The 16,914-nt window shown below is 38.4% G+C and overlaps 1 protein-coding gene across 1 annotated transcript in view; it reads left to right on the forward strand.

The window, feature by feature from the left end:
• The window catches only part of LOC149072870 (tryptophan 5-hydroxylase 1-like), a 78,822-nt gene extending 64,747 nt beyond the window's left edge, over window positions 1-14,075 (forward strand). Inside the window, exons 3-14 of the mRNA XM_089247013.1 lie at window positions 1,893-2,084; window positions 2,752-2,980; window positions 3,085-3,185; window positions 4,149-4,216; window positions 4,345-4,395; window positions 4,522-4,620; window positions 9,386-9,432; window positions 9,723-9,858; window positions 10,128-10,254; window positions 11,161-11,256; window positions 11,356-11,489; window positions 13,728-14,075. Coding sequence (XP_089103139.1) covers window positions 1,893-2,084; window positions 2,752-2,980; window positions 3,085-3,185; window positions 4,149-4,216; window positions 4,345-4,395; window positions 4,522-4,620; window positions 9,386-9,432; window positions 9,723-9,858; window positions 10,128-10,254; window positions 11,161-11,256; window positions 11,356-11,489; window positions 13,728-13,896 — 1,449 coding nt within the window. The 3' untranslated portion in view covers window positions 13,897-14,075. The remainder of the gene's footprint in view (window positions 1-1,892; window positions 2,085-2,751; window positions 2,981-3,084; window positions 3,186-4,148; window positions 4,217-4,344; window positions 4,396-4,521; window positions 4,621-9,385; window positions 9,433-9,722; window positions 9,859-10,127; window positions 10,255-11,160; window positions 11,257-11,355; window positions 11,490-13,727) is intronic.
• Window positions 14,076-16,914: the final 2,839 nt, after the last annotated feature.

A 16,914-nucleotide genomic window follows, 5' to 3' on the forward strand; every position in this document is an offset into this window, starting at 1 on the left:
AGCAATCAGGCACAACAAAATCACGTAGCTAAAGCAATCAGGCACAACAAAATCACGTAGCTAAGAACATTTAGATACTGAAAGGATCAAGACACTCATCGGACAAATTGTTGTATACAAAGACATGTGTGAGATACCTGTTAAAATAACAGAATTTTCACTGGGCAAGTTGGGCGCGGTAGCCCAGGTCGATAAGATACTCGCTTAAAGTACCAAAGGATGTTTAGAGATGCCACGAGAGTTCGATACCCAGTTCATCCTTGTTAGAAACTTTCCTGACACAGGTGTGCAACAGAAACTGCGACATGACCACAAAAAACTATTGCTACCGCAGGGAGTCCCACACCAACCTCTCGATGAATATAAAAAATAAAGGCTGCCGTTCGGAATCTGCAATAAATTGCAGGTCCCGGTCTAATTAGCCCTCGTGTGCAGAAAATGATTGTGGTGCGACAAAAATGATCAAATGATCAAACTGGGAATGTTTCACCAAATCCAAGATTGGCATGCCCGTTGCATCGATTGAGGATTGTTGATTATCACTGATATCGCTTGTTTACATATCCCAAGAGAAAGTTGTTCTCTTGAATTCTATCGAGAAGTTCCAACTTGACAGTACTATAGAGTGTTTAGAGTTTCACAGCCAAGAAATTGAAGACCAGAAATGGTAAACACAGTAAAAAAGCACCAAAAAACAAAAAAGTTTTTTTTTTGCTTCAAAACGTAGTAAATACTAAGGTTGTCAACCTGGGAAACGATATGAGTGTCCAAATCACTCTGAGTAGTTGAAAAACGCGTTAGTAGATGCCACTTAACACGTTGGTCCATGGCAACTGAAACTAGTTTTTCGCTCTCCTGTAAATTTTGCGTTTTGGAACTTACAGCGTTTACCATTACTGGTCTTCAATTTACTTTAATCTTTCGACGATTTTTCTCTGATTTTTCTAGAAATCAAAACCGAATAGGACTTCTTTGGTTGGAGACCAAGAAAAACAGCATAATCGACTGGCAATAGTGGTTTCAGAAAAGAACGTTTAATCACCCGAACACTACTGTAAGACCAGTCGTGATCCAGGCTCTGTCCCAAGAGGGATATAAGCCTTTTACCCCGAGGGGTTGGACCTCGCTGGAGAGAGCCCAAATACTACTGGCATTATTTTTACCACCAATAAAACCACAACAAATGCAATACATAGTACATATTGACTTATTAATTTTTAAAAAAATGGTTGTTTTTAATGGAAGACCTTCAAATTTTCAAACTCCTGTCATCATTATTCGAACCTCTCTTAGTATTTTAGGAAGTTTGTGGATTTAGAAACACTTCTGTTCTCTTTATACGTAGTACGTAAAGAAGCCTCATTGCTGCTACTCCAGGCGCTCAGGCTGAAGACGGGAATATTTTTACGTGGGAATGACAGTATATCGTAAAAGCGCAAACAGCCAAGTATCTATCATCCTAATACGCAGCTTATTAATTCAGCAGACCTCCACATAAAGACCGGAGATAAAATTCATGAGTTATACTAATGCTGTCAACAGGTCGGTTTTGAAAGATGAAGTCGCCCCCACCATCAACTTCTTACTCTCAGTTTTATCTACACCATTATACGGAATATTCCGAAAAGGATATAGCTATTTTTAGTTGTCTCGATGTTCTATTGGCTATTCGGCACTCACTTATATGAATTCCACTAGAAAGACTCCTTTCCCCCTTTTCCTCCTTTTCGTATAATGTATTGATATCAAGAAATGGGAAAAAGAGTCTATGAAAGAGATACATTCTTTTTGTTTTGTTTTGTTTGGAAGTTCATGCTAAATATGACATATTGTTTGGATGAAAGAAAGAATCTTTAATTATTTGGAGTGTTTTCAATTTCGGGATATTTCAGAGAAAGATCCGTTTCGATCTGGAAAAAGATGAACTAGAAGACGACAAGAACACTGGTGAAGAAGCTGGTGAAAATAAAAAAGCTCTGGAGGAGAAAGGTGAATCCAATGGTGAATCGGACAAAGGATCAGCTGTGATCTTTTCACTGCGAAATCAAGTCGGTGGACTTATTCGCGCACTTCGGGTTTTCCAGGTGAGGCAAATACATTTTTAGAGGTTGGAACGGAGATTATCTCATTATAGAAACTTGCTATTCTACAGGATGGCGAGTATTGTACCAACTACTTCCATCGACACCTCTGTCAGGGGTTTAGGCAACTACAGTAGTATGCCAGACCATTATCTGGTGCAGATACAGATATTGTGAAAATCCTCAGACTAGGCTAAAGATTAGGATACAGCGCGGAATTTCTATGTGTTGGTTTATTGGTCTCTATTTTTTTATGAGGATGATGACGTCTATTCAGTAACTATGAGTTTGTTGTTAGGTTACAGTTAGTGCTGTTATGCACGTCCGGCGTCATCCTCATAAAAATAGAGACCATTAATCCACCACATGAAAATTACACACCATACCCTATGGACCGATCTGAGGCTTTCCATGTAAAATTCGAGGATTTTCACTCCATCTGTATCTGTACTATATATATATATATATATATAACTGATAGCTCATATTATACCATTTGTCTAAATCTTAACGGGTGTATGTACACCACGCATGCGCACCCGCCTTCTGAAACCGTTGCCAAGTCAAATTCGCCAGATGTAATACGCATCGTTTTTTAGTTCTGATTATCATAGTGAGCTAGAGTGCTGACAAAATGTCTTTTTATTCCCTCTTAAATGAATTGTTGCAGGAGAACAATGTCAACGTAATGCATATAGAGTCAAGGAAATCAAGGAAGAGACCTTCTCAGTACGAAATATACGTCGACGTGCAATGCGAACAACAACAAATGAAAGAGTTACTTCACGCTCTGCAACATGAAGTTGAGTGCGTTTCTTTGGAAGAATACGAAAAAGGAGAGGTCGACATCGATGATTCCATTCCACCGCCAACGCCAACAAGTCCTGGATTACCGCTATGTACGTATGAGATTAATAAGATGAATTCCGATACGTTTGAATCGTAAAATTATGAAACTGCCGAATGATGGTATGAAATTTATTGGTAATGATCTTGCCAACAGCATTTGATGGCATGCCGTGGTTTCCAAGGCAGATGTCGGATCTGGATCAATGTGCGAATAGGGTGCTGATGTATGGTGCTGAACTCGATGCTGACCATCCGGTGAGCTTTCATCTCTTCAAATTGCTTAAATTCTACTTCGACCTTCTTTTTAGTGAGACAAAAAACTACCCATTCACTCTACCTGTCTGGTTTTATGCAATATGTTTCATATACAACCTCTGACAATAAAGTTCGGTGAATAGTCCTGTAACATTAACGTAGATGAAATGTTAACGAAAGTTACCTTAGTGTCCTTCGAAATAGTCACCTCCCATTACTATGCACCGCTGAGATCTCCTATACATGTCCTGGAAACTTTGCAAGAAGTCTTCTTTTGGGATGGAGTTCAAAAGCCTCGTCACGTTTCGTTGGATGTCAGGAATATCGTCAAATCTCTTTCCTTTCAAAGCTAGTTTGAGTCGTGGGAATAGGAAGAAGTCTGGAGAATTGAGATCTGGCGAGTATGGTGGATGTTCAATTTGCACCACCCCCTTTTTTGCCAGGAACTGTTTGACGATGTTGGCTGTATTAGGGCGAGCATTTTCGTGAACAAGAAACCATGAACCTTGTTGTGCGTACTGAGGTCGTACCCTGCGTAGACGTTTCATGAAACGGGTCAAAATTTCAATGTATCTTGCAGCATTCATCGTCGTTCCCTCACGTAGAAATTCCTTGTGGATTTTCCTGTTCATTTTCCTGTTCTCAGTTAAGAACCAACGCACTAAACAAGCACTTTGTAAAACAAGTCTTTCACGTAACACAAGCGACGCTCAACTGAACAACGGTGGCGGCAGATGGTCAACACCTGCCGATACGCATGTGCAGCGTTTTGCTTCGCCAGTGTTGCCAGATCGGCCGTTCTGACTTCATTCACCGAACTTTATTGTCAGAGGTTGTATACTTAGTTATACTTTAGTGGTATGTATGTGAATCCATAATAAATTCTTAATCAATAGTAACATATTTTTGACGTATTCAAAAGAAGACTAGTTACTAACATTGTATAGTATACTATCCTTGCAGGGATTCAAAGATCAAACGTATCGCCTGAGAAGAAAATACTTCACGGACGTTGCACTTCAGTACAAACAGTAAGACACTATTAAGCCTTTAATAATTTCGATGTTTATTAAATCACCGTCCTTTTAATGTATGGCCATTAGAATCATCACAAAAATGTTCATACTGTCACTCAATTTTCGTTTTAAAAATCTTACAGCGGACAGAAGATTCTTCTTATTCAGTACACCCCGGAGGAAACCAAAACTTGGTAGGTACTGAAATATCAGTGGAAGTTAAACCACTATACTCTTAATTATACGCATCCATTACACTCGGGAGAGTATTCAAATAAATCTTGAACATCAATTTTCTCTTGGCCATTTCTGTTTTATAGGGGAACAGTGTTTCGTTATTTGAAGAAGCTTTATCCTACTCATGCATGTAAAGAATTCCTCGAGAACTTTAACTTGCTGATAAAATTTTGTGGATACAGGTAATATTTTTTCTTCAAATTAAATTTATTCATTTTCACACATACATAAAGATTTAAAATCAAGTTTTGTAAAACATATTTACCAACCAACAGGCAATGATGCTTGTACGGATTGCGAACTTACACGGAAATTAAGAAATACAACAAAAGATACGACATGAACAGAATTATAAAAAAAAACACATATATATGTGCAACATAAAAAAGACAAAATTATGAATATCAAATGAAGAACGTAATGATAAAAACAAACTAAAAAAATATACACACACGACACAAAAAAGGCAGAATTCTTAACGTATGACGAGAAATGTGAAATAAACTAAACGATAAAAATATAATAATATTTTATGGGGAGAAAGTGAAACTTACACATACATAGACAACACAAACAAGGAAAAAATATATATATATATATATACAGGGTGTTCTGTTAATGGACCTGCAAACTGAGAGGGTTGTTAGTAGGCATCAAGAGGAACAAAAATTGCAATGAAACATGGTGTCGCAAACCACGTTGAGAAGGTGAAAATCGCAAAAAAAAAACGCATGCAGGTTTCGACGTCACGCTGGAACGACAAAAAGTACAATAGTAACTGCAAACAGATTTATTTGATTAATTATTACAAGAGTTGTTGGAAGTGGCGGCCGCTGACGTCATTGCACAGTCTACAACGTCGTGAAAACGATTTCCGGACGCGCTCGAAGATACATGTTACGGTTTTGATGTCTTCCGCAGCGACGACAATCCGCGCTATGAGATCCTCCGGTGTGTCCACAGGCCGCAGTGGTGGTCGAGTGGTCATAATGACGGACTCGCATCGCGAGGATCCGGATTCGAACCCCACCGTCGCCATTGTAGTGGTCGACTGAAGTTGGTTTCCTGTGGTTCCCAACTTTGAGGAGCAAATGCGAGATGATCTCCCCATTAAAAAGTCTCGCCACAGAGAGCAACAGGCCTACAACGATTAATCATTACACTTCACTCATAGTTAGAAAAACTGGTGGCAGATGGCAGCACTACACATAACAAGCATTACACAGAAACAAACTTCACGTCAGGTTTTACTACACGTACACGCACATTCCCGCATGTACCAATCCGTTAGAGGTTCCGCAGAGGAATATGGACGAGGTACATGTGTGGTGTAGCAGCAGCGTGTCCACAGCCTTCGCGTAAATGATGGTAACGGCAGATATGGTGAGCGAACCCACGAACGCATTCAGCGATCAACTGACATCCACTCTTTGTCTCCTCTGAACTCGGAGCCTGCGTGCGTTTTTCGCGATTTTCACCCTCTCAACGTGGTTTGCGACACCATGTTCCATTGAAATTTTTGTTCCTCTTGATGCCTACTAACAACCCTCTGAGTTTGTCGGTCCATTAACAGAACACCCTGTATATACAGTATATGCAATAACATATGTTACTGCTCAGACCTAAAGTGCTTCCAATTCGCGACGGGGCCGGCCACTTCGCGAATCAACCAAACGTTTTGGCCAAAGGCCGAATTGCCGAAATGATTCGGACTTGGGACGGCCATTTCGCAAAGTGTTCCGGAGATCCCTAGCCAAATCTCGATATGCTGATGTAAGACGGCTCGGTAGGAGCTAATCCATTTTTTTTTTAATCGCCACCGAGTGATACATGTCTATGTATAGCAACTGTATTGGATTAGCTCCATGTGACGAGAGAAAAAAAAGGTGAAATTTGAGAGAAAAACTATAAAAGTAATTATATAAACATATGTAGTTTTTCTGCAAATTTTTGGGGGGGGGGGGAATGATTACCGCATCGTGATTACGGTTTGATGGGTTGCCATAACTAACGTGGACATAATTATCACGAAAAAATACGCCAATTTTACAATCATCCCGAATCATGTCCCTTGTTATCGACTTTGGCCAGGGATCACCGGCCACTTCGCGAACTGGCCGGCCGATGTCAGAATTTTGGACATTGGCCGGGTCAATATTAAAAGAAATTGACCAATTCGTGAAGTGGCCGGCCTCGTCGCGAATTGGCCAATTTTGGTCTTTGGCGGTAACATATATACATAATTAAGGGGCAAAGATATATTGGATAAAATATTATTGCTGCTCCTAAAGGTAAATAAGTTTTATTATTGTAATAATTTTTTTTTTAAATCATTAACCCTCACAGCGGCGATGACGAGATATACCGCCTAACTTGATGCCTTTCACTTTGGCAATCCCAAAATATCTCCCCTCCTTGAAACTCTCTCATTGCGGCAATGACGAGCGCAGCTACTGCGTTGAAGTTGCTTTCACAGTCGAACATGTTTCCATTCCCCGCAACCTGTCGATCAGCTGCCAGTGGGCGGAGTCAGCATTTGTTCAAAGTCCAATAACAGAAAGAGAGAGGCGATGTTTTTTCTTTTTCCAGAAATGATGGCGATGTTTTTGGTCACTTTCTTGGTCACTCACTGACATGGTTCCTTGCTTTATAGGACACTCTTTTGGCCATTCACATGCTTGCTCGTGCTCTAAGTCACTCTTTTGGTCACACCAATGCCCATACTCTCAAACCCAAATCACATGCTTGCACAGTGTTTTTGTCACTAGCATGCTTGCACACGCTCTACGTAACTTTTCTGGTCGTTCACTGACATTGCTTTATAGGTCACTCGTTGGCCTAGTCCCTTGCTGTCTGGGCAGAGGGAGATTTAATAAGGGTTATACAAATTTGGTCTCCCTTCTCTCATTCTACTAGTTTTCTTAGTCACTCATTCTTCAAATTTGCCGCCCCACTGAGCTTGCCACCCTGGGCTATAGCCCTCTTGTAAATACGTCACTGAGAACAGGGATGATATATGTCTGGAAGCACAGGGGACGGACATAACGGGTGGAGTTTTTCGGGTTACGACGAAGTTTCTGGAGACATTTACGAGAAATATAATCAACGTGAAGATTCCGGCGGAGGTCGGCAGAGATTATAACTCCCAGCTATTTATAATGGGAAACCTCAGAGATATAAAATTGTCGATTGAATATAAGGGAAATCGAGGTCAATTGTTTTACCTGTAGCTTTCATGAAAACTGTTTTTGAGGAGTTGAGAAGCAACTGCCAGGTTGAGCACCATTCGGAAATAATGTTAACAGCTATTAGGTCTAAAGTAGAGATTGAGAGATTGGATATTCTAGTAGGGGTTCCAAGATAGTTTGGACGAGGTTGAATTTGAGGAAAATGTCAAGAACTCTATTGTTAATGCTGTGGTTTCCCGAGAGGGACTGCATTTTATGCCAGTCTATACCAGGTCAATTCCGATCGCCAGCTATAATTAAAAGGTGTGAACTATAAAATCGGTCCAGAATTGTTTCAAGTTCTATGAAGCAGGTCCGAGGCGGGGTATGTAAAGGGAAAAATTGCAATGGGAGTGCAGTTGGGATGATGCCATTCGGCACCGACAATTTCAATATTGGAATCCATAAAGGGGACAGAAGGGCTAAAGACAAGGGTAACATCCCCCACGGGTATTTCTATCTTTTCGAAAAGCAGAGAAATTTGGTGGTAAAAATTCTATTTTGCTGATATTATTATGTAACCATGTTTCTGTAACAGCTAAGAAATTGGGATTATGGGTTACCAGGATGGTTTCGAAAGAATTCCAATTTTGAAGGAATTATCTTGGAGTGATACACGGGAACTTAAGGAGAGACGGTTCCTGGGTAGGGGACTAAAGATGTAATGGACGAAGACAGAGGAAGATCAAAGGGTGGGGTAATAGTGGAAGGGGTTTGGGAAAACGGGATAATATCATTAATGTAGGGATCCGAAGTGTATTTGATGTTGTTGACAAGGGCAAAGTTATGAAAAAGTTTAACTTTTGATTTTAACGGAGATTGATATACTACTGTTTTTTTTAATTTAAATGCGTTTTTAAGAATTTCAGTTTTAGTTTTGAATTTATTGAAAGTATGGAACCGGGATTTCTTTTAGAGCCAATTCTGTGGCAACGGTCGATATCGGAGATGAAAATTTCAAGTTGCAGAAGATCGGAGCAGCATTTAATTAATTATTTTTGACTCAAAAGCAGATGTGGGTTCGATGTCCGAGGCTTCCTCCGGGATGCCACGAAAATCAAGTTGGCCCGACGGGAGCGGTCCGTAAGGTCAGTTACTTTGGAGGGGAACGGAATTCAGAGGGGTTGGAGATCCTCAATGGGCATAAATTTATCTTTTACCGCACTAAGTCACTGAGATAATCCGTATAATAAAAAGTGTTAATACAGTCTTATTATAATTAAACTCAAGGAACTGAAAGTTTGGTTAATTCTATCTAATAAGATATCCTATCATCTTATGAGAAGAGACCAAAAATTTTGTTCGTTACATCCACAAAATCGTTATGAACCAAATTTGCTATAACGGGGTTCAACTGTATATAGAATTTATATAGCCTACGAAATAGCAGAGGCGCGCACTGTGCATTAAAGTGAACGAAAAAGTTCTCAAGCACCTCCTTAATTAAATCTGTCCCCTTCTCCGCTTCCGTGAATAGTCAGTAAAAGTGTACTACTCTCACAATTCACTGAAGTCTCGGTGACGATTATTTTACTATTTTGAATCTTGAAAGATGTTCATATATGCTTATAGAATAATACACTGCTATATGTACTGTAACTATAATACTATCTGCATTTACCACACTTTTCCCGAACAACTACGGATATTTATATTAGTTGTTTGTAATTTCCGTTTTATAGTGCAATAATTATTTTTACGATATTTGATATCGCTTTAGGGAGGACAATGTTCCACAACTGGAGGATGTCAGTAAATTTCTGAAACGTAAGTCCCTGTTGCCTGTAATCATTTAGTGAACGTGTGATTGTTGAATATATCAATCTTTCGTATATGAAGCCTTAAGCCGGATCCAGACACGCCGCGCTACGCGATATTACGCCGCGCCAAAACTGGTTTTTGACGGTTCTGAAATCACTTCAGCCGTACCTCAAAAACCGGTTTTTGAGCGGCTCGAAGTGGCTTAGCGCTGCTGGTGTGGAACCATATTTACGTTATTCCGGCATCGTTCCATTTTGAACAGGTATGTTTCGCCATTTATTTTTCTTTTCGCTTAGAAAGAACTGGTTTCCAATTGCGGCCTGTTGCAGGATATTTGTCATCTCGGGATTTTTTGGCTGGATTAGCTTTCCGGGTGTTTCACTGCACTCAGTATATACGTCATAGCTCGGATCCATTTTACACTCCTGAACCGTAAGTTTAAATTAGCAATAATAATTAATATAATTTCTCACGCCAGTTATGTAGCACGCAGTTCTAATTTTGCGCTATAGAGATATTTTTTTCTTCAAATTTTATTCATTTTTTAGTTTCAAAAAGAGATTTATATTGTAACTATAAGTGTATATTTCTCAGAATTCACTCTATAGTTCAATTTTTAAAATTAAAGCATCACAAATTGTTGTATTACTGCGATAAGTACAGTGAAACTGTATTGATATTTGTGAGTATGTATTTATTAGTGACTGTTGCCATGAACTTCTTGGGCATGTTCCACTTCTGGCTGACCAAAGTTTTGCTCAGTTTTCTCAAGAACTCGGCTTAGCCTCTCTGGGAGCCTCGGATGAAGAAGTAGATAAACTGGCTACTGTGAGTAGAATTTATTTGCTTTGATTTTTGAAGACCAGTCTACTTTTTTGGACGAATCTAAACAATATTTAGATGAGTTCTTGAAGATGAATCTAAATTTTTGTCCACTTGTGTGTGCGACTGCAGTGAACTCTTTAAGTGAAATCGGCAAGTTACAAACTTATTTCAATGAAAAAATTCCTAATTTTAAACCAAAATGCTTGAAAAGTCGTTTGCAGTTGTCCCAACCATAAGACAGGGTTGCACTTTTCTGGGAATAAAATTCACATCAATTCACCTATTTATTTAATATCGCACGGCTGAAGCAAGTGAATTCATTACATAAAGATTCGAGTTCATCGACGTTAAGGGAATTATAAAATCTCAAATATTTGAAGCGTAGGAAAGCGCAGGGAGGATGTAGGTTTAATAAGAAAGAGAAAAGAGTTTTGCATGTTTGTCAAAGAGAGTGCAGGCATCTTCAACCTGCTGCTCGTTGAAGTACGCAAGAGAGCTCGATGCTCGTGCTTTATTTCGTGCTCGCGAGTCCTCGATTGATAACCCAATTATGAGCCATCCAAAAGAAAAACTCCCATTTTGTTCGTGTCAGCTTAAACGTGTGTCAGAGTTGCCATATCAGTACTCCTCTTCTGATGCTGAGCATAAATGATGCTCATGATTTAAATAGGGTTGAAAACTCCTTGAAGCTTAGTGAAATATTTGAGACTGATGTGAAGGGAAAAAAACTTTTTTGTCGGTTTAATGAAAACAATAATATTCAGAAAATTTGATTGAGCTGTGAAACATCCTGATCTTGTTCTTGAATTCAACTATAATCGGAACTGTAATGAAGTCACTTTTTGTCCAAGAATGAACAATTCTTGCACACCACACACACACATTTATCTTTCTTACTATTTCACTTAGTGCTATTTCTTCACTGTCGAGTTTGGCCTATGTAAACAAGGAGGAGAGATGAGAGTTTACGGTGCTGGGTTGCTATCTTCTGTTGCTGAATTACAAGTAAAAAATATATTCATATCGAATGTATATTTAGAATTGAGAAGTTTTTGCTTTTGGTTTCAAATACAATTTGTATTTATTGTTGTTTTCTCTCTATAGCATTCACTGTCAACAACTGCTTGTGTCTTGCCCTTTGAACCCGAGAGAGCGTGTAAACAGGAGCCGTTAATAACAACGTTTCAAGACGTATACTTTTACACGGACAGCTTTGAGGAAGCAAAAGAAAAAATGAGGTATAAACGGATAAATTTTTTGTCACATTTTCTGTCATTATTATGAATTTCATAATTAACTCTTGATAACATTTTAAGCGATATCTCTACGTTTGGATCATGAAATTAGAAAATAAAATGCTCTTCATTTCAGTGTCTGAACTCAATTTTTTTTCAACACTTTGAATCTACGTATTCAACGCTTTTGCATTTAAGATGGAATACTCTTACCACATGTATAATATATTTTAAAATTTTTAATTTTTAACCATCACCACAAATGGTAATATCCATATGATTTTAGAAGAAAAAATCCATTGCAGTATGACGGACAAGTTGCGTTTAAAAATTAATCTCATGAAAATTTGGAAAATGCTTGAAAATGTGATTATTTATACATACGTTAAGTAAACTGCAGAAATTCCTTATTAACCCTTTTCGCAACATAGTAGGAATATCTCACTGAACCTCTTGTGAAATGTCATATCGTTTTTTTAATGAAGTAGGTTTTCTTCCAGTGCCGTCTTAACGCATGGGCCCACCCGGGCACGGCCCGGGGGCCTCAAGAGAAAAGGGGCTTCACAAAAATGAGATCTGATTAAAAGTTTTCTAGAATCTACCACATAGAGCCTCAGAAAAACCACATGGCTCGGGGGCACATGATGCTCTTAAAACGGCCCTGCTTTGTTCCAATTTTCAGCAGGTGCAAACTAAAGACTATAGGGTAAAGTGTTCGATTAAGAAAATAAGCATTACAATATACCTGGATTTTTCAATGCTAAAATAAGAGGATTTAAGGAGGTGAGATATTTCGTCAAATCCGCTGAGAGGGTTGAGAACTACGATTAAAATATTCAAGTTAAATGTCAGTAATATCCACTTTTTATATATGTACTATTATTTTCTAATAAAAGCCGTTAATATATTTATTTTCATACTCAGTGCAGGCATCTGTATTTTTCATGGCCAAATTCAACTCGCGCTAATTTTTCCGATACCTAAAAGTCTGGCATGAAGTTCTTTTTTATTTTTGATTGGTTTTCATTTGTGATCGACTCCTTCATATTCCCAAAATAGAGAAGTATATACTATATTTCCCATAAATCTCATAAATGTTTCCATCTCCCATAATGTTTTTCTTCCCATAATGTTTTTCTTCCCATAAATGTTTTCGCTGCTTCAAGGAACTGAATGACTTTTTGAATCAGGCATTCTTTTCGAAAGAAAAGGTTCTATTGTGAAAACAAACACCCAGAAAGACAGATGACACGAGTTTAGAGGGTTGCTCTGCTCAATTACCAAAAACTGGCGAGAGATCACCACCGTTTCATGCCAAAAATATTCTTGAAACCGGATGCCAATGGTTTGAAATGGCCTTCGCCGTATTTCAGGGCACACGTAACCAAGCTCGACAATGCCACACCTTGGCGGTCTTCAGAGGTATTTACTCACCAAGCGCTGGGTTACGTGCGTCCTCAGATACGACGAAAATCATTTCAAACCGGTGGCATCTGGTTTCAACAATACGTTCGGCATGAAATAGTGGTGATCTCTCGCCAATTTTTCGCAACTGAGCGGCAACCCTCTAAACTCTAAACCCATGTCGTCTGGGTGTCTATTTTTCAATTAACCACGTCACGTACAAGGTTTCGGCAAGAAAGTTAGATTATCTCTATTTAACGAATTGGTGATAAATATGGTAGCCTTGTCCTAACCAAACCACACGTTTGAAAAAGGGAGGAATAAAAAAAAGGGAAATAAAAGTAAAAAGTATAATAGGTAATATAGATATGAGAGAGTTTTTTTGGAGTCCTCTTTTCTCCTTCACCCTACCTGTACCCTTTCGCTCCTACATATATATAGTAGAAAGGTACATTATAAAGAAAGGAGGAAAAGAAAAAGAGCAACTTCCGTAGATAATAGACAATCGGATAATAATGTTGCTATAAAGCTTCGCGATAGTGCAGAGAGGGGAAAGAAAACACGGAGAACTTGTTCTAATTTATTCCACTGGTGTATGGAAGTAATATTACGCTCGCGATCGTAAAGAGGGTAAACCTTTTCTTCAAAAAAAGAAAGCCTAATTTATAAAAAGTCATTCAGCTCCTTGAAGCGGCGAAAACACAGACTTGGGGGGGGTATATACTTCCCTATTTGTGAATATGAAGGAGTCGATCACAAACAAAAAGAAACTTCATGCATGAGGGGCATGACAAAATCTTATTTTGATAATTTGAGCTATTTTTGTTCTTGCTCTAGAGAGTTTGCCTGCACAATCAAGAGACCTTTTGGACTACGTTATAATCCGTATACCCAGACAGTTGAAATACTGAGCAACACCAAGAAAATAGCGAATCTGGTGAGTGAATTGAAGGGCGACTTATGCATTGTTACAGCAGCACTTAAAAAGATTCGAAGCAAACGCTAAGAAAAACAGAGACTTCAACTAGTGAATTAGAGTTCCAGCAAATGGCCCTCATATTTTACTTCCCACCCAATGGCTTTCTATAATTGTACTTTTCAACTTTTCAATTTCAAAAACTCTTTTTTTCCGTATCTTCTATCATGTTATGCAATCTAAATATCATCCTGAAATCTTGTTATCTGCTGATATGAATATATAATTATAAGTCAATAAATAATCTAGACAGCAATTATCATTGACTCATTATTTATACGCGATATTTGTTGCATATTAATTCTTGTATACGACTGATTTTATAACACACCATTATTTTAATTATAAGGGGCTCATTAAACCAGTTTCCTGTGACGGCAGTATTATCGCTACAGCCAATATCTGTTGTTTATGATGTTTTTTTAAACGATTTGACGTTAAAACAGAAAACTGAACAAAACTTCTGACCAAATTTCATGAAACAAAACTTCTGACCAAATTTCATGAAACAAAAATTCTGACCAAATTTCATGAAACAAAACTTCTGACCAAATTTCATGAAACAAAACTTCTGACCAAATTTCATGAAACAAAACTTCTGACCAAATGAATAAATTCAGAGGTTTTCGTTCGGCGTGATTTCTCTATGATACCTTTGAACCCCCTTATGCCACACCCTTAGGGGACGAATTTCGAAAAACCCCTTCTTGCTTAGTCTTTATGTCATGGAGTAAAACTTCTGAACAAATTTCATGAATTCAGCTTCAGTGGTTTCGGCTTTGCGTGATTTCCTTTGTTACCTTTGAACCCCCTTATGATCCCCTTAGGGGTCTAATTTCGAAAAACCCTTCTTGCTTAGGCTTTACGTCATAAATCAAAACTATTGACCAAATTTGATATTTATTGCCTGAGTTGTTTTGCCTGGGCGATGATAAATCACTCAGGACATTTTACTTTATATACAGGGTGGGCAAAAAGTCCTCAGAAACTTTAAAAATTCATAAAAACCGGAAAAATAACCGAAATAAAAAACGCTTTGCAGGGTTAGCATCACTAGGTCACGGGAATTTTTTTAAGACAGGAAAAAAACAGCTAAAAAACAGCCGATAGGTGGCGCTGGTACGAGCGACTTCGGTGGAAATATGCAAATGAGACGGTTATAAGAACTTGCGCTCCTAATTCACAACCAGTTCACCGTATATATAGTTTCAACTCGCCGATGCTGCCTCATATAACCCTTGAACCCTTTGCAGCTATGACCCCTTAAGGGATTAAATTTTAAAAAATTCCTAAGGCATAAAACATACCAAAAAATTTAATTTCATTTAGTTTTGTTTAGAAGTTTACCAGTACTTCTTTGTAAAGCACATTTGTCGTATTGAATTTTGTGGCCAAGATGACCAGGCTACTGGCACTGGCAGAGTCCGGAAACTCTGGAACATGCGACATGAAACTGCCAGAGTCCTCTCAAGTCGATGCCAGCCATTAGCGAGCGCTAACACACAGCTCGGGTGTGTCAGTGCCCGAGTGGCGCAGTGGTAAGATGCTCGTCTTCCACTATGAAGGTTACCATCAAGGTCCATGGGTTCGAATCCGGTCATAGTACGTCCGAAGCAATTTCTTTACCCACCGAACCTGGGACGACCACCGATGGATGGGGCCTTCATTTCCCACCCAGCTCCACTGATTGGAAATTGCCGTATGGCGATGTATAACCTGAGTGCGTGCGGTAAAGTAGTCATTATATGTGGCCCCAAATATGAAGTCTTTAAGCACGATTTTACTTCGTCTGCCCGTGTACCCCGAAGTATAACGGGTAATGTTTGCCGTAAATCTCCAGCCAACAGCATAGTGTTATATCTTTTAATGCTCGACTGAGAGCCTCGAATTCGCCATTGTGCATTCATCTCAAACTATTAGATTAGCTCACAATCTTTAAAAACTTGCGACATGTTACTCTGTTTAGAAATATTACACATAGGTGATTCTGCTAGCATTAGGTTCAAGGGCAGTTTGAAAGCAGGGTACGTTGTTTTACCTCCTTCCAGCAAGGTAGCAGCAATGCCTGAAGAGGCAATAGCCAAGGCTATCTTACGATCTTTTCGTATTCTGGCCAGTAAAAGATTATGACAAATGTCTTACCGGTGCCCCCAGGAGCGTCTAAGAAAAATGTTTGACCAGTGCTTTTTTCAATGCTTTCTAAAATTAGGTCATAAACGTAGTACTGTTCATCGTTTAACGAATTTCCCTTAGCGGCTGCAACACGTGCTAAAATATTTGGGTCGTAACTGATTTCCCTGAGGTAGTTTCTATTTTGTAAGACTGCTTCACATCTTGCTGTGTGTGTGTGTTGTGTGTGTGGATTAGGTAAGCCATACTGCTGTAGGCATTGGCGTCCTAAAGATAGCACTGTATCTTCAAGACAAACCAAGCATTTATTACATACTTCATTTAAAATTAGGTGAACATTACCATGTTGTAACCAGGCGCGGATCCAGGGTGATGTGTTGGGGGGTAATTTTTTACAGTGAAGGTTTCGATCAATGAAGGCCCAACCGCTAAAAATTAATATATTTTTCAAAAATTCATTAAAAATTAAAATTATTTAAAACTTTAAATTTAAAATTTAAATTGATTGAAAATTAAAGTTAGAGTAAAAAATTGAAGGTAAAAAAATTGAATAAATTAAACTAAATTAAAATTTATATTAATGAAAACTTTGTATTTTTCCACAAGCAACATACTTATTTAAAAAATTGTTTGTGGCAACTAGTGTTACAATTAATGAATAACTGTTTTTGACAATAAATTCGGATATTTGTTCCGGCTACCCTCACAAAAAATATCGTACGCAAAAAACAAAAAAAATTTGAGGGGCAGACTAAATAATGTGTTATATTTATAAACATTGAGAGGAATTCTGATGCACATTACCAGCTAAAAAAATTATATTAACAGCATAAAGTGCAATTGTACAAATGAATGAAAACTCTGCTGATGAAAAGAGAGCAGAATATCAAAAGCATATGAAGAATTATTTTTTAAATG

This window comes from Pholcus phalangioides, unplaced genomic scaffold, assembly GCF_987345545.1.
Source record: "Pholcus phalangioides strain wild (caught in Gottingen) unplaced genomic scaffold, Ppha-v1.0 ptg000017l_1, whole genome shotgun sequence".
Lineage (NCBI taxonomy): Eukaryota > Metazoa > Arthropoda > Arachnida > Araneae > Pholcidae > Pholcus > Pholcus phalangioides.